The sequence below is a fragment of the Elephas maximus genome, chromosome 17 (assembly GCF_024166365.1).
Source record: "Elephas maximus indicus isolate mEleMax1 chromosome 17, mEleMax1 primary haplotype, whole genome shotgun sequence".
NCBI lineage: Eukaryota > Metazoa > Chordata > Mammalia > Proboscidea > Elephantidae > Elephas > Elephas maximus.
The window spans coordinates 88745533-88770264 of NC_064835.1; the positions used below are offsets into that span (position 1 = coordinate 88745533).

Consider the following 24732-nt stretch of genomic DNA (forward strand, 5'->3'; position numbering starts at 1 on the left):
TAAAATAAACTCCCCAGTAGCGAACTGAAATCTATTTACAGGTTGTATTCTATTACGTTTATGAAATGAGCACGTATAGGAAGCACTTTTGCGAACTGTAAAGCTATTTTTTTAAATTTATTTTGCCTGGAAAGATTGGGATGAGGTGTCAGGGACACACGGGTGTGAAACCTAGTCCTTTTTTTCCAAAACTACTTAGATTTGTGGGGGGAGAATAATAACTGCAAAGAAGTTGGGGGTATGGATGCAGGGATTTCTCTTAAAGATTGATTGGTTTGCAGCAATGTACTATTTTTCTTAACTGAGAATAAAAAAGTGGGGAGGGCAAAGTAACAGCTCTCTATAGACCAATACTTTACACCAGACTGAGAGGTCAGGCCGTCTGTTTCCAAATGGGAATAAGAAACAAGAGAGCTTGGATGGTTTCTTCCCCACTTCCGAATAGGTCCTCTATGCAGAATTTCATTACTTGAAGTATAGTCTATCCTAAAACAGTATTCAAAAACTCAACACAAATAGTTTGAGGATGGTTTCCCTTCTTTAGGAAGATAATCAAAGAGCCAAACTTAAACATGTACATAACATACCTGAACCACAGAGTAACACCTTCCTCCTACTCCTACAACTTTTTTAGGGTATTTGTAATACATGGAAAGGTAAGTAAAGAATGGAGACCTGGTGGTGCAGTGGTTAAGAGCTCGGGTGGCAGTTCGAATCCACCAGCCGCTCCTTGGAAACCCTATGGGGTGGTTCTACTCTGTCCTATATGGTCGCTATGAATCAGAATTGACTTGAGGGCAACAGGTTTTTTTTTTTAAGTTTTTTTTAAAGAATAAAGAAGCTCAGTAACAATATCAGTGAGGGTTTTCCTCTCCTTTGCAAAAACAAAAACAACCCATTGCCATCAAGTCAATTCTGACTCATAGCCACCTTATAGGACACAGTAAAACTGCCTCATGTCTCTCCAGTCTTTTTAATGACCTTTGCTTTTTTCATGTATGGTGCTCTTGATGTCATCCCACAACTCATCTGGTCTTTGGTCATTAGAACTCAATGTGTCAAAGCTGCTCTTGAGATGGTCTCTAAATTCAGGTGGGATATACTCAAAGTTGTACTTTGGCTTTCCTGGGCTTGTTTTAATTTTCTTCAGCTCCAACTTGAACCTGCATAAGAGCAATTGATGGTTTGTTCCACAGCTGGCCCCTGGCTTTGTTCTTACTGATGATGTTGAGCTTCTCCGTTGTTTCTTTCCATAAATGTAGTCGAGAGGTCCACGTGTATAAACCAAAACAAACAAAAACCAAAAAACCAAACCTGGTGCTGATGAGTTGATTCCAACTCACAGAGACCTGTAGGACAGAGTAGAACTGCCCCATGGGGTTTCCAAGGCTGTAAATCTTGACAGAAGCACTTTGCGGGAGAAAGATGTGGCAGTCTGCTTACACACAGGTAACAGCCTTGGAAACCCTACGGGGCAGTTCTACTCTGTTCTGTAGGGTCGCTATGAATCAGAATCAACGCGATGGCAACAGGCTGGTTTTATACCTAGAAGTGGGGTTGCTGGATCATACGACAGCTCTATTCTTACTTTTTTGAGAAAGCGCCATACTGTTCTACATTTCTCAGTCTCAGCAGCAACAGATAAGGGTTTCAGTGTCCCCACATCCTTGACGACATTTGTTACCTGTTTTTTTTTTTTAATCAATGCCACTTTTGGGGGAGGAGAGGGATAAGAGGGTTTCTCATTGCAGTTTTCATTTGCATCTCTAACAGCTAAGGACAGCCCTCGTGGCCCAGTGGTTAAGAGCTCGGCTGCTAACCAAAAGGGTCGGCAGTTCAAATCCACCAGCCGCTCCTTGGAAGCCCTATGGGGCAGTTCTACTCTGCCCTATAGGGTCGCAATGAGTTGTAACTGACTCGTCAGCACCTGACAACAATGACTAATGCTTGTGAACATCTTTTCATATGTTTGTTGGCCGCGTGGATGTCCTATCTGGTGAAGATTCTGTTCACGTTCTTTGCCCATTTTGTGACTGGGTTGCCTTTTTGCTGTTGAGCTGTTGCAGTTTTCTATAGATTTTAGAGATTAGACCCTTTTTGGAAGTCATTTCCAAAGATTTTTTTTCCCAGTCTTTAGGTTGTCTATTTACTGTTTCAATAAAGTCTTTTGATGAGGGTAAGTTTTTTTTTTTTCTTAACCTTACGAGGGCCCATTTATCTATTTTCTTCCTGCATTTGTTGTATGTGTTATCCTATTCTTATACAGGTCCCACAGTTTTCTCCCTGTATTGTCTTGCAGGAATTTTAGGGTGTTAAGATTAACATTTAGGTCTTTGATCCATTCTGAGTTAAATACAGCTGCGGAACCCAAAGGAAAGTAGCCATTACACAGACTAACTCCCGCTCGCTGGGTGCTTCGGGTTCCTCAGGCGGAGAAGGGGGTGATCAGTCTCCTAGAGTGCCTACCTCACAGGGCGAGAGTCAGAGGAAGAAGCGGGTGGAGAAGGGTCTAGGTCAGCACAGCGGGCTGGACAGGTGTACGTTCCGTTACGACCTGAGGGCCGCAGGTAGGGGGTGGGGAAGTAGAGTCACTGAGTCCGCCGCGCCAGAAGGCCGACGGAAGGGACGCAGGAACCAGAGTGCAGGGGTCGCGGGATCCGGGGAACCGGAGACTCAGAGGCGCCAGCCCCGCCCACCTCTCGGAGACGTGCCCTCCCCACACTCTCTGCGCGCGACCCGGAAGCGGAAGTGAGCTCCCGTCTTCCTCTCCGGGCGTCCCTCTTGCGTCTTCCGGCCTGTGGCAACGGGAGCGGCGGTTCGCGGCGTGTGGTGCGGCGGCGCGGAGCCCTGAGGGCCCGGCTGAGCTGCAGTCATGGCGGATGTGACCGCCCGCAGCCTGCAGTACGAGTACAAAGCGGTGCGTGAGGGCTAGGGGAAGACTCCGGGCGAGGGAGCCGGGTGGGGAGCGAGAGGCCGAGGAAGGCCGGCGCGCGAGCCGCGAAGGTGGAGGGAGGTTGAATCGGGCGCAAGTGGGGCTGCACGGCCTGTGGGCGCCCGCTGGGCCTGGCGGGCGGGACGGCCGGGGCCTCCTCGGAGGGCTTCCCCGGGCCCCTGAGCGCCGGCCGGGCCCTGCGGACACTCGCCGCCCAGGCCGGCCGTCGCGCGCTGTGTGGGCGGCGGGGGGTCAGGTCGCTCGACGGGCCGAGCCCAGAGCCGAACTCGGCCCTTGATCCGCCGCAGTCTCGCGCGGTGCCGTCGCTTCTGAAGGAAACTGTTTATTTACTCCGTCTGGGGACTGTTAGCACTTGGTGGCCTCGGCCCGTCCTGAGGTATTACCAGCTCTTGTCCCCGTAATTAGCAGCTGGCCCTGTTCACGTCAGAGCTCCGACAATGTGATCTTTCCAGAACTCGAATCTCGTCCTCCAAGCTGACCGCTCGCTCATTGACCGCACCCGCCGCGATGAACCCACAGGAGAGGTGCTGTCTCTGGTTGGGAAGCTGGAGGGCACCCGGATGGGGGATAAAGCTCAGCGGACCAAGCCGCAGATGCAGGAGGAGAGAAGAGCCAAGTGAGTACCAAGGGAAAGCTTTTTTCTTCACATTTAGAGCCCGTGTTTTCTTTAGCATTTGAGTTTCAAGTATATTTTGCAGAAATGCTTGGTGCAAGGTGACACCTCGGTGGTTATTAAATTATCTTAGTGAAGGTAAACACAGAACGCAAGAGCTAAAGGGTCTTTGGCCTAGGTGAGTACATTTGCAGTGGAAAATAACTCTTTGTTACTTTTTTTTAGTAATCTCTTTCTGGTCCACATACAGATCTTTTCTTATGGGGTATTTTCAAGTTTCCTTGTCTCAGTAACTTTTCTTCTTCCATTATTAACTTTTCACCTCAATTTCTTTCTTCTGCTTTTGCCTACTCCCAGCTATTTTGTTGTTACAACTAACATTTAGTGGTCATATTACTAAAGGTGCTTTGTTTCCTTTTAGTTTTCTTTACTTTTTGAGGTATTTCAAAACCTAGACAATGATTGAACTTTATCTCACCGTTTTTTTCCGAACATCTCTGTGTTTCCTCCATTCTCTGTGATAAAGTCTCAAAAATTCCTAGGCCCACTTTTGATTAAAGTAGTTATATTTGAAATGAGTGAATAGATTATTAGTTTTCCATTTTGCAGCATATGACCTCTTTTCCAATTTTATTGTACCTTGTTGGGAGTTTGTAAGAATGGCATGGTGGCAGTGTCACCCTTCTTTTTGTCTCACTTTATGATTAGGGAGAGCTTCACCATCAGCATCAGCCAGCTGATCGCTATGAGATGGAGGTCAGACAGCCCTTGATCCTCCAGTCTTTTTACCAGTTCTGACACCGGCCAGCCCTCTCAGGAGCTGTCTGCTGCTCTGCTGAGTTCGATAACTCATTGCAGTGGCTACCGTGTTGTCTGGTGCTGGTCTCCTGGTTCTGCTGCTGCCGTTTCCCTGCTGCAGCACTGTCTCCGACATTGGAGCTCTCTTTCTCTGTCTCCTGGGTCTAGGAGGTTCTCAGCGCAGGGACGCCATGTCCAAAGGATGCACTCTGCTCCCATCTCTTCTTCTTGGTGGTAGTGAAGCCCCGCTCTGTTCTGGGATGAGCTCATTTTAAGCATGGTGGGATGGCAAAACTGATAGTCCCCTCATTAGGGGGCCACGTACCATATGTGCGTGGTTCCACCCCCACGGGTGCCACACACCTTATTTGCATTTTTAGCAAGCTGTCCAGTCCCCTTGGTGGACCACAAGCACTTTCTTTCTGTAGTCACATTCAGTCATTTGGTGGAAGTTATGAGACCATGCTTAGAAAGGCCACATAAAATCAGTCCTCACACCGCAGGAGTCAAGAGCAGTGGATTCCTTTGGAGCTTCCGTTTCTCTGGCTAGGAAAAGGAAATGTCTATGAGAGGTGAAAAACTAGCCAGGATCAGGTTACATAAGATCTTCATACGAAGTGATTCTTTTAAATGAATGAGGAGGCTATCTCATTGTATCGATTAGCGCAGCTGGTGCACCATAGGGCTCCTTTTCTGTCGATGAGTCCCATCAAGAAATGTCTCGTGCTAGGGACTTAAGGTCAAGTGGGAATCATCTGCTGAGGTACAGGTTTCTCTTTTCAGATATAGGTGTGTATCACAAAACTGAAAAAGAGGGGTGTGGGTTTGATTTAGCCTTCGCTTGGCGAGGGAAGCTTCTCTCTGTTGAACATCATATTGTGTGTCCATTAGGCGAAGAAAGCGTGACGAGGACCGGCATGACATCAACAAGATGAAGGGCTATACCCTGTTGTCGGAGGGCATTGACGAGATGGTGGGCATCATCTATAAGCCCAAAACTAAGGAGACCCGGGAGACCTATGAGGTGCTGCTCAGCTTCATCCAGGCTGCGCTCGGGGACCAGGTGAGGCAGCCAGAGCGTGAGGACCGGCATTTGGAAGGGAGAAGGTCACAGCTGGGATCACTGAAGAGCCTTGTCTCTGGATCTGCCTGTATGGGCCACACCAGTTGGCAGAAGGACTAATAACGGCGGCCCACGTTAAGTGACCGTTTTTTTCATGTGGGATGGCGCTTTCCGTGCCTGTTCTCTTTTAGGTCTCACATTCGCTCTGTGAGATAAGGTGCAGTTAATACTCATTTTCCATTTTACGGAAGAGTGACGTGAGGCACAGAATAGTAATTTCCCCAAGTCACAGAGGTTGTATTTGGCAGAGCCAGGATGAACCCAGGTAGTCTGTCTCCAGAAGCTGTGCTGTTAACTGTTACACGTGTGTGATTAAGTTGAGGACCGTGAGTCTCTGGAGGGTCCAGTGAAGTGGATGGTAAAGGAGATGAGGTCAAAGAATTACCAAAACTCTGGTGAGCTGGGGCGGGGGTGACTGCAGAATGCCTTTACCACCTGGAGACCTGGCAGACTGTTGTGGAGGTTGTATCCTTCTGCTTCCTAAGACCAGCTACCTGTGGTTTTTAGAAGCACATAGATGTTTCTTCAGTTAGGTGACTCAAGTGGCATTTTTGGTCAGCGTTAATGACCCTGGTCTGGGCCTGGGATCCTGCAGGTTTTGACGAGGTGCAGCTCTTCACATCCTGCTCGTCAGCGATGGTCTGCGTGTCATCCTTCTACATTGTCTCTGCTTTTTGCCACCAGCCACGCGATATCCTCTGTGGTGCAGCTGATGAAGTTCTAGCTGTCCTGAAGAACGAAAAGCTGCGGGACAAGGAGAGGCGGAAGGAGATTGACCTGCTGCTGGGTCAGACAGATGATACCAGATACCACGTGCTGGTGAACCTGGGCAAGAAGATCACAGACTACGGTGGAGACAAGGAGATCCAGAACATGGGTAACCGAGGTCCCTGTGTCCTTGACCCCCAAATGTGCATCTTACAGCATCGTTCACTAAAACCTTAAGTGTTAGTGAGTTCCCATGACCTTTTTGGTATTTACTGAAGAGCTATGATTGATGGACACCAAAATTCCTAGATTCCAACAGCTGTCTCTTGTGGGTTTTCCTGAGACCCTTGTGTTGTATGGAGTGTGGGAGAAAACTTGGTCAGAACCTGGGGCTTGAGTGACTGAGCAAGTGGAGCAGGGGTGACTCCAAGGTTGGCAGGTTGGAGGAGGCCTCTGCAGCCGCAGCACAGGTGGCAGCTCTGTTGATGACCTGTGTTGACGTGTCTGTGTTCCTGAGTCCGAAGACCACAGACCTAGCCTGATAAGAGTCAAATCAGGCCGTTGAGAAAGTCAGCCCCATGGTGCCTCTTGTTCCACTAGCCGTCCACTGCCCCTTCTTTATCATCCCTCATCGTTTCAGATGACAACATTGACGAGACATACGGTGTGAATGTGCAGTTTGAGTCTGATGAAGAGGTGAGTGATAAATGGACCCAGTGTATTCTCGGTTTTGAAGTTCTCACAGTAGTGGGACGACTTTTGGTGTAAAGACGCTCTCTAGTTTGAGCTACATACATTTTATGGAGTTGTGTGAGCGTTAAACTTAGACGTTAAGTATGATTTTGCCAAAAAACTGTTAGTTATCTTCAGGTTTTGTAAAACAAATTTAAGTTAATAATGTTTTATAACAAACCAGCTGGAACCACAAAAAGAAAGACGAGGTAAAGTCCAGTGAATACCTTCATTGACGGTGTATTCTGTTGTTTTTCTTACGAAATTAGAAGATTGTCGTTTAACTTTTGCATTCTCATCTCACTGCCATAGTAATCTTCTATTTTTTCACTACTGTGTTCTACTCTCAGTTTCAGAAGAATGCGTATTTACCCTGAGTAGATAAGTCACAGTTGAAGCCACCGCCGGGGTTAACGTTTACCAGCTCACCAGAACGTCCTGAATATGTGCAAACGAGCATGAGTCGGGCACTTGAAAAAAAAGTTTTAAGTTGCTTTAGAGTTCTCAGTGAATGGGTTTGGCTCCTAAAAGATAAAATGCCAGCTCTTGAATATTTTATGTAAGGGCAGGAAAAAGGGATAACAAGGGAGAGCAAGAAGGGAGGGCACTGAACCTGAGACCAAGAAGGAGATCTGTGTTTCAGTCCTGTATTTTGGGGAGGTCATTTGGCCCTTTCTGTCAGATGATTTAAGTGGATGACTGCTAACCCCCTTTCTGCACTATGGTTGCGGGCTTTTATAATTTTAAGTAGTAGCAGGCTAAAAGAATGTTTTTCTCACAGGAACTCATTCGTTTAGCAAATATTATTTATTTGCTTATTTATTTATTAAGTACCTGCCTGAAATGTGACGCTGTGCCTAAGTACTGAAAATACAGTATTGTGCATACAGTGTGGTCTCTACATTTCTGCATCAGTTTCAGCTTTCTAAGCATGCTTCTGTGTAGCTCTTCTCTCCTGTTAGCCTAATAGCCTTTTTTTTTTTTAAAGTACCGATTGTGCATATGAGAGGGAGAGGCTGTGATTCCATTGTCCGCCCTCGTGGCCGCCTAAGGAGAGAAGTAGAAGCGAGAGTGGAAGCATCCGATGAATCCATGCCAGGCAGACTTAGAATAGCGAGGCCGTTCTGTTCAATGTACTCTGGAATAAGGCTCACCTTGGTTTCAGTAAGCTCTTGGTTCCTCCCTGTCTTAGTCATCTAGTGCTGCTATAACAGAAATACCACAAATGGATGGCTTTGACAAAGAGAAGTTTATTATTCTCTCATGGTCTAGTAGGCTAGAAGTCTGAATTCAGTGTGTCACCTCCAGGGGAAGGCTTTTTCTCTGGAGGAAAGTCCTTGTAATTAATTTTCCCCTGATCAAGGAGCTTCTCAGTGCAGGGACCCAGGTCCAAAGCATGCACTGTGCTCCTGGTGCTTCTTTTTTGGTGGCTTGAGGTCCCCCCATGTCTGTCTGCTTGTTTTTCTTTTTTTATATCTCAAAAGAGATTGGCTTAAGGCACGATCCAGTTTCGTAGGTCTCATCAACATAACTGCTGCTAAACCATCTCATTAACATCGTAGTAATAGGATTTACAACACGTAGGAAAATCATATCAGATAAGAAAATGATGGAGAATCATACAATACCAGGAATCGTGACCTAGACAAATATGGGGGGACACAGCTCAATCCATGGCAGTCCCCAAAGCCATTGCTGTAACCATGGAGCTAATCTTGGGTGACTCGAGGTTCTGTGGTGATGCCAGGATCAGCTCCTGATTATGGGTTGAGGCTGGGACCATCTCCACAGGAAGGCGATGAAGACGTGTACGGGGAGGTTCGAGAAGAGGCGTCTGACGATGACATGGAAGGGGATGAAGCAGTTGTGCGCTGCACCCTCTCGGCTAACGTAAGTACCTTCTTTCCTGCTGCTGCAAGGCTATGGCATTTCTGGGGACAGGACTCCTTCCCCATGCCCGCGTCCTGTTATACGTTACTTATCGAGCAACCTATTGATAGGGTGAGCCATGATGAACATTTAGTGACGTGATTTTGTTAAGGTTTTTACTGAGTTATCGTTCATTCCCCAGGCGTGTGTCGATGAAATCTTAGTGTAAACTCAGTGTCACAGAGTTTTTCCCGGTAGAAAACTCTGAGAAGAATATCAGCTACGGGATGGAGTGTAGGACTTTGCCTCAGGTGATGAGAAAGCACTTGGGGCAAATGGATCTGGTGAACTGAGTACCCGATTATTTTTTCTAGCTTGTAGCCTCAGGTGAACTGATGAGTTCCAAGAAGAAGGATTTGCACCCTCGGGACATTGATGCATTTTGGCTGCAGCGGCAGCTCAGCCGTTTCTACGATGACGCCATTGTGTCGCAGAAGAAAGCAGATGAAGTGCTGGAGATTCTGAAGGTGTGGCCAAGAAGGACAGGGTTTCTGTGGTTCTGTTCTGCACGTTTCTGTGTTCAGTGATCTTAGAAGACGGGGACAATGAATGAAGCAGATGGCTGCGTCCTTCATGCTGGTGTTGCTTTCTCCCTGCAGACAGCCAGTGATGACCGGGAGTGTGAGAACCAGCTTGTCCTGCTCCTTGGTTTCAACACTTTCGATTTTATCAAAGTGCTGCGGCAGCACAGGATGATGAGTGAGTGGGCCTGCGATGGAGGCTGTGTTGCTTTTACACTTTGGCGCCTGTTTGGCTTTTCCCTCCTCCGTTCTATACCTAGGTTGAGGGTTGGTTCCGTTTTTTCTTTTGATGTTGGCAGTTTTGTACTGTACCCTGCTGGCCAGTGCCCAGAGCGAACCTGAAAAGGAAAGGATCATGGGAAAGATGGAAGCTGATCCAGAGCTGTCCAGGTTCCTCTACCAGCTCCATGAAACTGAGAAGGAGGATCTGATCCGGGTGAGAGCTGGTTGGTTTGTCTGATTTCTGAGCTGGATTGTTTACTTTGACAAAGGGAAACTGGGTAGAAGATTGCAACGTAAGCTCAATTCCTCGTAAAAGAGAGAGTTTAAGGAGTGATGTATTTCTCTGAATTCTTTGGGATTTGTCAGTGGGCACAGATTAGAATGGATGCATTCACGTTGGTTGTGGTTGAGAACCCATCAAGCTGCTGTCCTCACCAGCACTCTGTGGGCCACTCTCTGTTTAAAAAACTGAAATACAGGGAACACAAGTGTTAGTTTAACACAGAACCCACACTCCTGCACCTCTGGGGTAGCTGTCGATGCTGAGTTATAGAGGCTGTACTTCTGACATCTTTATATTGCACGTTGTCGCTTTAGAGAAGCTTGTTTGCTCTGATCATCCTGGTGGTCTCTGTGGCAGGTATCTGAACGTGAAAGGCAGTCTTTCTGTTTTGGGACTTCCTAGGCAGCATCTTGTTAGTCAAGCTTAGCTAAACAGGCACTGAACAGGACAAGAAGCTAGGATGGCAGACAATTATTAGTTCTTTTTATCTCTCCAACTACAGGAGGAAAGGTGCCGGAGAGAGCGTGTGCGTCAGTCCCGAATGGACACAGACCTGGAGACCATGGATCTGGACCAGGGTGGAGAGGTAGTTACCGGGGCTGGCTCCAGGGGTGTCTGTGTGGAGAGGTAGTTACCGGGGCCGGCTCCAGGGCTGTCTGTGTGGAGAGGTAGTTACCGGGGGTGGCTCCAGGGCTGTCTGTGTGAAGAGCTAGTTACCGGGGTTGGCTCCAGGGGTGTGACGCACAGAAAGCTCTTCTGTTGAGTGTCTTCTCTCTCTGTGTCTTTGTCTTTCATATCCTTAGGCACTGGCCCCACGGCAGGTTCTGGATTTGGAGGACCTGGTTTTTACCCAGGGGAGCCACTTCATGGCCAATAAACGCTGTCAGCTCCCTGATGGGTCCTTCCGTCGCCAGCGCAAGGGCTATGAAGAGGTGCATGTGCCTGCTCTGAAGCCCAAGCCTTTTGGTTCAGAAGAAGTGAGTGAATTGCTTTTCTTAGCTTTGCACTCAGTTCACCTCACTTCCAATTTGGATTTCAACCCACTGATCAAAACGTGGCCGTGTCTCATAGACAGATCATTCCAGAACCAGAAGGAGCCCTGGTGGTGTAGTGGCTGCTAACCAAAAGATTGTCCGTTTAAATCCACCAGCCGCTACTTGGAAACTTTATGGGGCCGTTCTCTGTCCTGTAGGTTCGCTATGAGTCGAAATCGACTTGACAGCAATGGGTAGAAGCTGCTTCAGGGTTTTCCCATTATGATCTTGAGCCCGGGGGACATTATTGGTCTTTCTGGACTGGCCTTCCATGGAGAGTTATGCAGGGAGGTTGCCAGGAAATGAAATCCTGACGGCCCTGCAGAAACAATCTGCTCAGGAGTGCTGCCAAGCTGACGTGAGTGGTATTTGTTCCTTTCAGCAACTGCTTCCAGTGGAGAAGCTGCCAAAATATGCCCAGGCCGGATTTGAGGGCTTCAAAACGCTGAATCGGATCCAGAGTAAGCTCTACCGTGCTGCCCTGGAGACAGACGAGAACCTGCTGCTGTGTGCGCCTACCGTAAGCACTGCCCCGGCTGTGTTTTCTTGTGGAATGTGGGCTGTGCTTCTGGTGGCAGGCTAGTTCTCCATCTGCCCACCCCCCCTCAAAACAAAAATCCCACGACGTGCTCTATTTTCTATTGTAGCGAAAAGCTCACGGTAGTTTGGGCAGTGAGCATAACCAGGTAAATGTGGCTTCTTATCCGTGGCCTTTGACTTAGGGTGCAGGAAAGACCAACGTGGCCCTGATGTGTATGCTCCGAGAGATAGGAAAACACATCAACATGGATGGGACCATCAACGTGGACGACTTCAAGATTATCTACGTTGCTCCCATGCGCTCCCTGGTGCAGGAGATGGTGGGCAGCTTTGGCAAGGTGAGGGGGAATGGTGGGTGGCTTTGGGAAGGTGAGGGGGGATGGTGGGCAGCTTTGGGAAGGTGAGGGGTTGGTGGGCAGCTTCGGGAAGGTGAGGGGGGGTTGGTGGGCAGCTTTGGGAAGGTGAAGGAGGAGAACTTTGCTGCTGAAGACGCTGAGTGCAGCTGTCGAAGTACTGAGACAGGCATGGTGCAGCTTTGCTTCTTGTATTAGGGCGTTTCTGGAATACCTTAGGCAGTGATATTTTTTCCCATTCCAAAGTTGGGACTTGGCCCAGGGACAGAGTTTCTGAAGCAGAACTGTCTTGAGCCCGTGTTGCACTTTTACAGGGGTTTGCTGTCTCTTTCATGCTCTCCATAGCAGGATCATTTCCATTATTGAGGGATGGTCCTGGTTACCTGCTGGTTTCCATTTCCCCCCCTTGAGCGCAGAGCTCTCAGATCTCTGCTTGCTTTATTTGCCTGAGTATAAAGCTGGGTTGATTTTAGGAGCATATGCTTATGTAATCTGACTCACTTGATAGTTACTGGAGGGGTTGGTAGCTATTCAATACCCTGGGCTAAAACTTCCCAGACTAAAAGGCAAGGTTATGTGGCCCCCTTCAAGCCCTCTTGCCTGACATACCTTTTATCACCAGCGCTTGGCCACGTATGGCATCACTGTTGCTGAACTGACCGGGGACCACCAGCTGTGCAAGGAAGAGATCAGTGCCACCCAGATCATTGTCTGCACCCCCGAGAAGTGGGACATCATCACTCGAAAGGGCGGAGAGCGCACCTACACCCAGCTGGTGCGGCTGGTCATCCTGGTGAGGGCGCATACAGAGTGAAGACTGGTCCTGGTCGGGGAGGACAAGCTTACGTGGGTGTATAGGCTAGTCCTGGAGGAGGGCACACTTACAGAGTGTGAAGACTGGTCCTGGTCGGGGAGGACAAGCTTACGTGGGTGTATAGGCTAGTCCTGGAGGAGGGCACACTTACAGAGTGTGAAGACTGGTCCTGGTCGGGGAGGACAAGCTTACGTGGGTGTATAGGCTAGTCCTGGAGGAGGGCACACTTACAGAGTGTGTAGACTGGTCCTGGTTGGGGAGGACAAGCTTACGTGGGTGTATAGACTAGTCCTGGAGGAGGGCACACTTACAGAGTGTGTAAACTGGTCCTGGTCGGGGAGGACAAGCTTACGTGGGTGTATAGGCTAGTCCTGGAGGAGGGCACACTTAACAGAGTGTGTAGACTGGTCCTGGTCGGGGAGGACAAGCTTACGTGGGTGTATAGGCTAGTCCTGGAGGAGGGCACACTTACAGAGTGTGTAGACTGGTCCTGGTCGGGGAGGACAAGCTTACGTGGGTGTATAGGCTAGTCCTGGAGGAGGGCACACTTACAGAGTGTGAAGACTGGTCCTGGTCGGGGAGGACAAGCTTACGTGGGTGTATAGGCTAGTCCTGGAGGAGGGCACACTTACAGAGTGTGTAGACTGGTCCTGGTCGGGGAGGACAAGCTTACGTGGGTGTATAGACTAGTCCTGGAGGAGGGCACACTTACAGAGTGTGGAGACTGGTCCTGATCAGGGAGGACAAGCTTACGTGGGTGTATAGACTAGTCCTGGAGGAGGGCACACTTACAGAGTGTGAAGACTGGTCCTGGTCGGGGAGGACAAGCTTACGTGGGTGTATAGGCTAGTCCTGGAGGAGGGCACACTTACAGAGTGTGAAGACTGGTCCTGGTCGGGGAGGACAAGCTTACGTGGGTGTATAGGCTAGTCCTGGAGGAGGGCACACTTACAGAGTGTGTAGACTGGTCCTGGTCGGGGAGGACAAGCTTACGTGGGTGTATAGGCTAGTCCTGGAGGAGGGCACACTTACAGAGTGTGAAGACTGGTCCTGGTCGGGGAGGACAAGCTTACGTGGGTGTATAGGCTAGTCCTGGGGGAGAGCACACTTACAGAGTGTGGAGACTGGTCTTGGTCGGGGAGGACAAGCTTACGTGGGTGTATAGGCTAGTCCTGGAGGAGGGCACACTTACAGAGTGTGAAGACTGGTCCTGGTCGGGGAGGACAAGCTTACGTGGGTGTATAGGCTAGTCCTGGAGGAGGGCACACTTACAGAGTGTGAAGACTGGTCCTGGTCGGGGAGGACAAGCTTACGTGGGTGTATAGGCTAGTCCTGGAGGAGAGCACACTTACAGAGTGTGGAGACCGGTCCTGGAGATGGGCGTGCTAACACTGACTGTTTCTTCAGGGCCTTTCCTTAGTGGGCTTCGTTGTTACCGTTAAATGAAAATCTGTGTAACTGAGAAACTTCACAGTAGGTGCATGGTGTCCGTCAGACTCTTTATATTGTTTTGTCTGAAATGTTTTGAAATCAAAGTGAGCGGAAAGCTAACTGTGTCCTCCGAGAGCATTACAGGGCTTTAGTAGCTTCTGTTCACGGAGTAAAGGAGCCAGGGTTCTGTGTTCTGTAGCTGCAGAAGCACCCAGAAGGGAATGATGGACTGTGCGTCAGAGGACCCTCCACGTTGCTTTCCTGTGCTGTAGAGCAGGGACTGGCACTCGGGCCACCTGTCCTACAAGTAAAGTGGTTTTTTGGGAACGCAGCTGGGCCATTTGTTTGTGTGTTGTCTTGGCTGCTTTTGTGCATTGGAGAGTTGACTATTTTGCAGCTGAGATTGTATGACTCACAGGCATAAAATGTTGACTGTGTGGCTCTTTAAGAAAAAGTTTGCCAACCCTTGGCTTTAGAGTCTTGCTGCTGAAAGCCCGACCTGCAGACCAGCCAGGGCATTGTTGAATGGGAGCTTGTTAGAAATGCAGAATCTCAGGCCCCACCGCACACCTCCTGAAATACCGTCTTCATTTTAACAAAACCTGTCAGTGCTTTTATGCAAGCTAAAATTTAAGAAACACTGGTCTAGACCATGTGAACTTACCATTTGATGCATACTGTTTTTTGTTCTTGGTAAGGATAACTGCCTTGGTAAGGGTCCTTGGTAAAGATAACTTCATGTAAGTATGGCCTGATCAGAAGCTTCCATTTTAGTAAAAAAATTTACTTTTGAGTAGAGTTAGGAGCTCATTTACCTGAAGTATCATATTTTGTTACTGTAAGTTGTTGTGTTTCACTGAACATGGGCAAAAAAGCTTATGGTTATTTCCTTGAGTTTTTCACGATGAATGTTATCTTTAGTCTTTGGGTGTGTAACAAGTCCTGAATTGGAATGCTCTCTTTTCTTTACTAGGTTATATAATGGGGTTATATGCCTACAAAATGGCACTAGTCTCAGGGAAGGGGGCTAGATTCCTGTAGTCCTAGAGTCAGTGTGCTGCCCTTCCTGTTCCTAGGATGAGATCCATCTTCTCCATGACGACAGAGGTCCTGTCTTGGAAGCTTTGGTGGCCAGGGCCATCCGAAACATTGAGATGACTCAAGAAGATGTCCGACTCATTGGTCTTAGTGCCACTCTCCCCAACTACGAAGATGTGGCCACCTTTCTGCGTGTCGATCCTGCCAAGGGCCTCTTCTACTTTGATAACAGGTATAAGAGAAGACTGGGGAAAGTTAAACTAGGGTAACCTTCCTGCTCTCCTCCCCCTTTTCCAAAGAGCTCTATTGATTTGGTTTTAAAAGGGCCTTTGAGTTTTGCTGTGTGAATCTCAGATACATGGGCTTCTGGGGCCATGAGGACTGTTTTACTCTCTTGGTATTCTCTGCCAGAAGCTTCACTTGTTTAATTGTTGGGCTTCTAGCTTCCGCCCAGTGCCTCTGGAGCAGACTTATGTGGGTATCACAGAGAAGAAAGCCATCAAGCGTTTCCAGATCATGAATGAAATAGTCTATGAGAAAATCATGGAGCATGCTGGAAAAAACCAGGTGTGTTCATGGTCCCTCGTGAGTTATGAGGTGTGTTCATGGTCACTTGTGAGTTTTGAGGTGTGTTCATGGTCCCTTGTGAGTTTTGAGGTGTGTTCATGGTCCCTTGTGAGTTTTGAGGTGTGTTCATGGTCCCTTGTGAGTTTTGAGGTGTGTTCATGGTCCCTTGTGAGTTTTGAACTCTGTCCTTATGAATTCTTGATTTACTGACAATCAGGCAAGCTTGACAAAGAAGAAGAAATAACACAAATCCTCAGTTATTGTGAAAGAGATAGGATGTCATTACATGTCTTGTAGACATCAAGAGGATAATAAGGGAATGTTACAAATTTGACAAGTTAGGAGAAATGGACCAATTCCTAGAAAAGCGCAAGCTACTAAAGCTCAGCTAAGATGAAATAGATAACCTAAATAGTCCTATAACTCTTAAAGAAATTGAATTTGTAATTCAAAAGACCCTGAAAAGGAAAGCCCTGGGCCCAGATAATCAGTTTATCTGTCTGCATTACTGAGTTTGTAGGACAGTGTGCTTTTATTTATACGACTGCATACGTAAAATTTTTGGGGTGACTTGCACTAAAAATAACGATGAAAAATAAAAACTAGTGAAAGGACGTTTTACCAAAAGTTAGTCTAATACAGTTTCTTTAATTGAGCGCAGAATTTAACCACGTTAACAAAGAAAAAGCAAGGAAAAGTGATAGTTTATTTCATTTGCCGAAAAGAAGCATATGAGCGTATATGAATAGAAATCTTTCCTTGGCACTGAATACTTGGAGGACTTTTTATTTTCCACAAAGTGGTTACCAGTCTCATGTGAGGACTTATTTCCTAAGTCTTTTCCTAGAGGATTATACTCATTTCATGTAATGTTATAGCTGATATTTTGCAGACAGATTTTTCATATGATTTAGAATTTTAGTAGGTGCTTGAACACAAATTCTTAATTGAGATTCCTGAGTTTGCATCCATACTATATTTAGTTTCGTAGTTCCAGCCAGGACTCTTTAGAGTCTTGCCAGCTCTGTTGCTAGGCTTCTCCTGAGTTTGCTCTCGCTCTTGCAGTTTCTCCTCATTTCAAGACCTTGGCCTCTGGCCGTACCATGGTGCAGCCTCTGCTTCCTGTTGGGTGGTGCTTGGGGCTTGGAGAGTGCCTGTGGAGCCTGTCTCTGGGCTAGAGCAAACTTTGGTTTCTGCTTAGGTACTGGTATTTGTCCACTCCCGGAAAGAGACTGGGAAGACGGCCAGGGCCATCCGGGACATGTGTCTGGAGAAGGACACTCTGGGTCTGTTTCTGAGAGAGGGCTCAGCCTCCACAGAAGTCCTTCGGACTGAAGCTGAACAGTGCAAGGTGAGGAGGGGTAGGCCCAGGTTCTTATTCCCACCAGGTGACTGGCCTGCTGGAGGTCCCAGACGACTCCCCTAGGCCTGTGTTGTGGTGCTGTTGTTTCATGTGGGTAAGATTGATGACGTGGATGTGGTCCCGTGGGATAGGTCAGAAGGTGGGCTCTCATTTTATTTGCTCTGATACGAAGGTATTTACTTATTCCTTGGGAGAGCTCCCACATGAAGGCTCCCCTCCTTAACTTCTATTTCTGTTCCACAGAACCTGGAGCTGAAGGACCTTCTGCCGTATGGCTTTGCCATTCATCATGCTGGCATGACCAGAGTTGACCGAACACTTGTGGAGGATCTTTTTGCTGACAAACACATCCAGGTGAGGGAGGACAAAGCTTTTGGGGGAGCAAGTGGCTCAGGCTTCAGAAGACCTGAAGTGTCAGAGATTGGGCCGTGTGTTTGTCTCTGGCTCGGAAAGGCTGTGGCAGGGACAATAAGCGTAGCTTAACAGTGTAGAAGGGAAGATGAGTGAGTTTAGGAAAAGTGTCTGAGGAGCAAAGCCAGCGCTTTGGTAACAATGGAGCTCCAAACATGGGTTTGTGAGGTCAGGATCCTGTTCGTTCTCAATGTCAGGATAGCCTATATCTTCAATCGCCTTCCAACCTTCAGTTGATTAATATATAGGTCTGCATTTATGACTCATGTACCTCTGGAACCTTGAAATGTTAATTGGTGAATAGATGAAGAACTGTTTATGCTTTATGTTGTATTAACAAGTATTGAGACCTCAGTCCTGCTGGAAGCTCTGAGGCCAGCTGCTTAGAGACGCCAGCGATACTAACCCTCTGATGATGATAGCTGTTTTCCTTCTTACCTGGCTTTGCCTCTGTAGGTTTTAGTTTCCACAGCAACTCTGGCTTGGGGTGTGAATCTCCCTGCACATACAGTCATCATCAAAGGCACCCAGGTGTATAGTCCTGAGAAGGGGCGCTGGACAGAACTGGGAGCTCTGGACATTCTGCAGGTAGAGCCTTTGTGTTCATTCTCAGCGAGGAAAGGTACCTTGTGCGTGGCATGAGAGGATGTGGGAGAGACTAAGCGAAGGGCAGGTTTTACAGTGTAGGCGCCCTGAACCAGACCCAGAAGCTCTGTGGCATAGCCCTTGTACGTGAAATGGAAGGGTGTGGGCAAGACCAAACGAAGGCCGAGTTTTACAGGTAGGGGCCCTGAACCAAACCCAGAGTCTCTGTGGCCTAGGTCTTGGTGTACTGTCTCTGACCTAGATGCTGGGACGTGCCGGAAGACCTCAGTACGACACCAAGGGTGAAGGCATACTCATCACGTCTCATGGAGAGCTCCAGTACTACCTGTCCCTGCTCAATCAGCAGCTCCCTATTGAGAGTCAGATGGTGTCCAAGCTGCCTGACATGCTCAATGCAGAGATCGTGCTGGGGAATGTCCAGAACGCGAAGGTAGGGGCTCCACCCTTGGAGCTTCTTGCCTGTCCTAGGTCAGCTGAGGTACCTGGGGATGGTCCCTGTTGTGCTCTTGGGCAGCAAGCATCCAGGGTCACCTATCCATGCACCTCCATCTTCTTCATTGTAGGCAAACTCTCAGAAGATTCTTGGGTCTGTGGCCCATAGTTTCCCTTGTTACCAAGATCTTACAAAGGACTCTGTCTTTATGATGAAATACCACAAACTCTCAGAAAATGATACAGTATATCTTTGTAGTTGGGAATTGACTTTTAAAGGATCCACAGGAGCTTCTCATCTGAGCATCAGGAGTTCCTCATGTGGTCTCTTGTAGGATGCAGTGAACTGGCTAGGCTACGCCTACCTGTATATCCGAATGCTCCGCTCCCCGACGCTCTATGGCATCTCTCACGATGACCTCAAGGGGGACCCCCTGCTGGACCAGCGCCGCCTGGATCTGGTTCACACAGCTGCCCTAATGCTGGATAAGAACAATCTAGTCAAGTATGACAAGAAAACAGGCAACTTCCAGGTGAGGGGTTGGGAATTTTGAGGCAAAGATCTTGGCAGAAGTTGTAGGTCCAGGAGAAAACTTCTCAGTTAGATTTGAGCACTTCCTGTCTAATTCCCTACTGCTTGAGAGAGTAGAAAGATGGATCATGATTGGATTGAGCCCTTTGGATCTAGGAAGTTCCAAAACGGTACAGTAACACCCGACAGTGCTTCCTCCCACATGGACTTAACGTTCACTGTAGGTCAGTTTATTGTGGCATCTTTCCTCTTCCACATGGGCCACTCACTTTTATTGCTGTGAGCTTATCCCATGGGTACCTTTTGTCCACAGATAGAGGTTGGAGCTTGTTGATGGTTAGCTTTGGACTGAGTCTTCCTTCTCTGTAGGTGACAGAACTGGGTCGGATAGCCAGCCACTACTACATCACCAACGATACAGTGCAGACCTACAACCAGCTGCTGAAGCCCACTCTGAGTGAGATTGAGCTTTTCCGGGTCTTCTCCTTGTCCTCCGAATTCAAGAACATCACTGTGAGAGAGGTGAGCCTCTGAGGTGTGCAAGGATGGGGAGCTGGTATTCCTGCAGAGCAGCTGGACGGTGTTTCCCCTTGGCCACCTGGCTTTTTCTTGACTTCTTTCCTCCTCATGGCAGGAGGAGAAGCTGGAGCTGCAGAAGTTGCTGGAGAGGGTGCCCATCCCTGTAAAGGAGAGCATTGAGGAACCCAGTGCAAAGGTGAGTCCTCTTGGGATGAGGACCAGATAGTTTCCATGATCCCCTAAAAGACAGACCTTCAACTGGGGTTTGTGCTTGGTGACCTCAGTTCTCCCAGTTTTTGCATCCTTATTGTGCGTCTTTTTACAGAGGGTAACAATTATTTAGTATTTGTAAATCAAAAACTATAGAAGATCTTGCCTGGCGTTGGCACCCAGAGCACTTTCTTGTATTGTTAAGTGATTGGCTTCATTCTGAGCTGACCTGGCTTTTTTCCAGATCAACGTCCTCCTCCAGGCTTTCATCTCACAGCTGAAACTGGAGGGCTTTGCGCTGATGGCTGACATGGTGTACGTTACACAGGTGAGGTCCGAGTTGTGCCAGGCTGCGGGAGGGGCCCAAACAACCCCAACTCTTAGTGTTCTACATGCATCTTGACGGAAGTAGGCCTGGCGCTAGTGAGATAGAAGGAATGCTTAGTTTGCGCTAGTTGGTTGCTGAACGCGTGGGAGAGCCACTCTGCTGCCTTAGTTTTGAGTGTATGGGAAAGGATACAGCCTTAAGAGAGAATGCCGGCAAGGCTTCATAGCTCCTCCGACAGGGAGATCCGTAAGGCAGCGCGTGTGTCCCTGCAGAGAAGTGACTTCCTGCTGTGATTACAGGGTTCATAAATAAATCCAGAAATGGTGAAGCTGCTCTTTGACTTTGCCTCTAAAGCTGAGTCACTAGCGCCCTGACTCTTGGGAGAATCCTAAATGCTGATGAACCAAAAGCTTTAAAGTCAGGCAGTGAACGTTAGGTTAAGGCGTATGGTAACCTTGAGCTGTACTTTTCTAACTGTCCTCAGTTAGCAAACGTCAGTTATGAAGAAGAAAAAAAGTAATCATAGCAGGAGTTTTGCTTCTGAGGTGGTAAGGGTGATGGCGTCAGAGCTTGAGGTAATTAAACTATATACGTGTATACCGTATATAGAGTAGTAGCTGCATTGGGCTTCGGGATAATTGAGACTTAAAAAAAAAAAAAAAAATTTTTTTTATTGTGTTTCTGGTGACAATTGAGACTTAACGGGACGCTTTGTGTTTTCCCAGTCGGCTGGTCGATTGATGCGTGCAATCTTTGAAATTGTCCTGAACCGAGGTTGGGCACAGCTTACAGACAAGACCCTGAACCTTTGCAAAATGATCGACAAGCGCATGTGAGCTGGGATCCCTGGGCTGATGCGTGCTGGGAAAGCCCTGGCTCTCTGGCCCTGATGCACAGGATGTGCTGTGAACCTGAGCGGGAGTTGATGGAGGGAGGGAAGGCCATCTGGGTTGGGCTGGCAGGGACAGAGAGTGTTGCCTCTCAAGGCTTGCTGCAGCACCGTTTGGCGTGTCTGTCAGGAAGGACGTATCTTTTGTAGTCACAGCTCATCACTTGAAGGGTGTTTTGTTATGAGCCCTACCAACGGGACTGATGCCTTCGTTTCCTTCCTGGCTAGGTGGCAGTCCATGTGCCCTCTGCGCCAGTTCCGGAAACTACCTGAGGAAGTTGTGAAAAAGATTGAGAAAAAGAACTTCCCCTTTGAGCGCCTGTATGACCTGAACCACAATGAGATCGGTGTGTGGGAGCTGTCAGCCTTTTGTCCTGAGAACCCCGGGGTCTTTAAGCCTTCCTGCTTCCCCGGCTGCTGTGCCTCCTGCCCTGACGTCCTACTGAAGTACCAGGCTATGCCTTGGTTTGGGGTCTTTGAAGTCTTCAGGGTTTTACCGAGAGTGTAATGGGATTGGCTACTTTCTGCAGTGGCCAGTTAGCAGGTTTATCAGGCTGACTGGTCTGCAGCCCTGTGCTCACCCTCAGTTCCTCACAGGTGAGCTTATCCGCATGCCAAAGATGGGGAAGACCATCCACAAATACGTCCACCTCTTTCCCAAGCTGGAGTTGTCGGTGCACTTGCAGCCGATCACGCGCTCCACCCTGAAAGTGGAGCTGACCATCACGCCAGACTTCCAGTGGGATGAGAAAGTAAGGCTTTGTTTGGCAGAGGTTTCAGCGTGGTCCTGAGGAGAGGTGGAGTGGAGGGGCCGCTGCCTCGCTGTCTCACGTCCGTCTCCTTGTGCTTGTGTTGGCAGGTCCACGGCTCATCAGAGGCCTTCTGGATTCTGGTGGAGGATGTGGACAGTGAGGTGATTCTGCACCATGAATACTTTCTACTCAAGGCCAAGTATGCCCAGGACGAGCACCTCATCACCTTCTTCGTGCCTGTCTTTGAACCACTGCCTCCGCAGTACTTCATCCGAGTAGTGTCTGACCGCTGGCTCTGTGAGTGTCTCCTCTCGGGGCCCCAAAAACAGGTCATCCAAGGCAATTGTGAGAATGTCTTGTGCTTTTTTTTTTTTTTAATATAAATTCATGTATTTTTTGTGGAGAGCATACACAGCAAAACATACACCAATTCAGCAGTTTCTACGTGTACTGTTTAGTGACGTTGATTACGTTCTTCAAGTTGTGTAACCATTCTTGTCTTCCTTTTGTGAGTTGTTTCTCCCCTGTTAGCATAAACTCACTGCTCCCTAAGGTTCCTGTCTAATCTTTCTAGTTGATCTTATCCTTTGATTCCAGGTAGGTAGTTCTTAAAAGTATAATACCGAAGGCAGGTGTTTTTTAGTGGTTAAGCTGAAGTTTTGTTTGGTTTTAAGAAGACTTCAGGGAATATTTTTGGTTTAAGGCTTAAAGATTATCTCAGGGCGATAGTTTCAGGGGTTCATCCATGCTCCATGGCTCCAGGAAGTCTAGAGTCTGTGAGAATTAGAATGTCTTGCACTTTGTACTGGGCATAACTTTGTTGGCGGGGAGAGTGGTACCTGTGCCTCTTGGGGTTACCAGTGTTCCTGAAGGGGCTTTGGAGCTCTGTTAGGTGAAGAGTGTAATGCTTACCCCTTCATGTCTCTCCTGGCAGCTTGTGAGACCCAGCTGCCTGTCTCCTTCCGGCACCTGATCCTGCCAGAGAAGTACCCACCTCCAACTGAGCTTTTGGACTTGCAGCCCTTGCCTGTGTCTGCTCTGAGAAACAGCGCCTTTGAGAGCCTTTATCAGGATAAATTTCCCTTCTTCAACCCCATCCAGACCCAAGGTAGGTGTTCCCATTCCTGGGCGGTCCGTTGCCTGTGAGGCTTTTTAAGGTAACCCAGAGACAGGTATGTTCTGTGGCAGTAAGGAAGTAGGCTGCTCAGGTGCTTGGCAGGCCTGAGAGCTCATCACAGCCAGGTGTGTGAGCACAGCAGGATGATTTCCTTTCTCGAAGTCCTCATTACTGATAAATTTATTTGTGCTTTGGATGTCTCACTGAGGGAGGTCCCTAGAGCAAAGTGTTGTCACTGCGTTGTCATTCCTCAGGCTCAGGCGGCTGGATGACTCCCCTGCTGCTCAAATGCTGAGGCCTCCTCCCCCATCTCGTTCTCAGAGCACTCACTGTAGGCGCTCCTTGATTTACTGCTACAAATACTGTTATTTTGTCCTGTTTTATAGGTAAGGAGCCACAATGGCACGGTGGTTAAGCACTCGTCTGCTAACCAAAAGGCAGTTCAAACCCACCAGCCACCCTGTGGGAGAAAGATGTAGCAGTTTGCTTCTTTAAAGGCCGTTGTTAGGTACCGTCGAGTTGGCTCTAACTCACAGCAGTCCTGTGTGCAGCAGAACGAAACACTGCCCTGTCCTGCGCCATCCTTACAATCATTGTTATGCTTGAGGCCATTGTTTCAGCCACTGTGTCCATCTACCTCGTTGAGGGTCTTCCTCTCTTTTGCTGACCCTCTTACTTACCAATCATGATGTCCTTCTCCAGGGACTGATCCCTCCTGATAACATGTCCAAAGTACATGAGACAAAGCCTCACCATCCTCACTTCCAAGACAGATTTTGTTCTTTTGGCAGTCCATGGTACATTTAGCATTCTTTGCCAACACCGCAATTCGAGGGCATCAGTTCTTTTTTTGTTTTTTTTAGAGATTACAGCCTTAGAAACCCTATGGGGGAGTTCTACTCTGTCCTACTGAGTCACCATGAGTTGGAATCGACTTGACGGCAGTGGGTTTGGTTTGGTTTTATAGATGAGGAAGCTGAGGCATAGAGAGGTGCCCCCAGGTGACCCGGCTAAAGGGTGGTAGAACTTGGATTGTAACCCATTCTGATGCCAGGGCTTAGACTCTTCCATTTTAGACTATTTTCTTGGAAAACAGGAGAATGTTGAAGAAACAGAGAAAGGCCAGTGACCTTTTGTTCTGTGTCATAGTCTCTGGGAGCCCTGGCAGAGTAGCAAAGGACACCTGGTTTCCTTCTTTTGTCACCCCGCAAGTCTCCATGGGGCCTGAACTCTTGATCATGGTCTCTTTTCCTTTCCATTTTGTGTGGGAGGGTAGAAAACGAGGAGGGAGAGAGAAGTGGCCAGTGAGGGTGTAGTGCGAGTCTCTCACACCACTCACTGGTCCCCAAGTACTCTTCTCTCTCTTGGAGCCTCTGTCCTGATGAGTGGCTTGCTGCAGCCCTCCCCCACCTCTGATACCCACGTCTTTGTCCTGATGAGTGGCTTGCCCCACCCCCCCCTTTGATACCCACTGCTCCTCTTGCTCTCAGTGTTTAACACAGTGTACAACAGTGATGACAACGTGTTTGTGGGGGCCCCCACGGGCAGTGGAAAGACAATCTGTGCGGAGTTTGCCATCCTGAGGATGCTGCTGCAGAACTCGGAGGGGCGCTGTGTCTACATCACCCCCATGGAGGCGCTGGCAGAGCAGGTGTGTGACGTGGTGTTAACACGTGGGCGTTCCATGAGTGATTCCAGATCAGGGTTTTCTCAGTCCCGAAACTTGCAGGCTCAACCGGGGCAAAGCTGTTTACTTTCCCGTGGTCGTTTCTTCAGTTTGCATCCTGGAGGAGAGATTCCCCGTGCTTAAAGATGGTTGTGGGATCATAAAGCAACGTGTACTTTACAGACCAGTGGATCTCTCTGACTTCTCAGTTTTCCTCCTGACAAATGGCCTGTGGTGCTGTTTTGTCT

The 24732-nt window shown here is 48.4% G+C and overlaps 1 protein-coding gene across 1 annotated transcript in view; it reads left to right on the forward strand.

Annotated features, from left to right (window-relative positions):
• Positions 1–2748: 2748 nt before the first annotated feature.
• Positions 2749–24732, forward strand: part of SNRNP200 (small nuclear ribonucleoprotein U5 subunit 200) — a 33344-nt gene continuing 11360 nt past the window's right edge. The window contains exons 1-30 of the mRNA XM_049856741.1: positions 2749–2917; positions 3406–3569; positions 5256–5427; positions 6172–6364; positions 6836–6891; positions 8719–8817; positions 9171–9323; positions 9456–9555; positions 9677–9813; positions 10385–10468; positions 10686–10859; positions 11299–11436; positions 11639–11794; positions 12432–12602; positions 15131–15324; positions 15536–15659; positions 16861–17010; positions 17266–17376; positions 17890–18021; positions 18281–18469; positions 18807–19004; positions 19373–19525; positions 19638–19718; positions 19977–20060; positions 20786–20892; positions 21178–21296; positions 21547–21701; positions 21809–21998; positions 22636–22809; positions 24309–24469. Coding sequence (XP_049712698.1) covers positions 2873–2917; positions 3406–3569; positions 5256–5427; positions 6172–6364; positions 6836–6891; positions 8719–8817; positions 9171–9323; positions 9456–9555; positions 9677–9813; positions 10385–10468; positions 10686–10859; positions 11299–11436; positions 11639–11794; positions 12432–12602; positions 15131–15324; positions 15536–15659; positions 16861–17010; positions 17266–17376; positions 17890–18021; positions 18281–18469; positions 18807–19004; positions 19373–19525; positions 19638–19718; positions 19977–20060; positions 20786–20892; positions 21178–21296; positions 21547–21701; positions 21809–21998; positions 22636–22809; positions 24309–24469 — 4164 coding nt within the window. The 5' untranslated portion in view covers positions 2749–2872. The remainder of the gene's footprint in view (positions 2918–3405; positions 3570–5255; positions 5428–6171; positions 6365–6835; positions 6892–8718; positions 8818–9170; positions 9324–9455; positions 9556–9676; positions 9814–10384; positions 10469–10685; positions 10860–11298; positions 11437–11638; positions 11795–12431; positions 12603–15130; positions 15325–15535; positions 15660–16860; positions 17011–17265; positions 17377–17889; positions 18022–18280; positions 18470–18806; positions 19005–19372; positions 19526–19637; positions 19719–19976; positions 20061–20785; positions 20893–21177; positions 21297–21546; positions 21702–21808; positions 21999–22635; positions 22810–24308; positions 24470–24732) is intronic.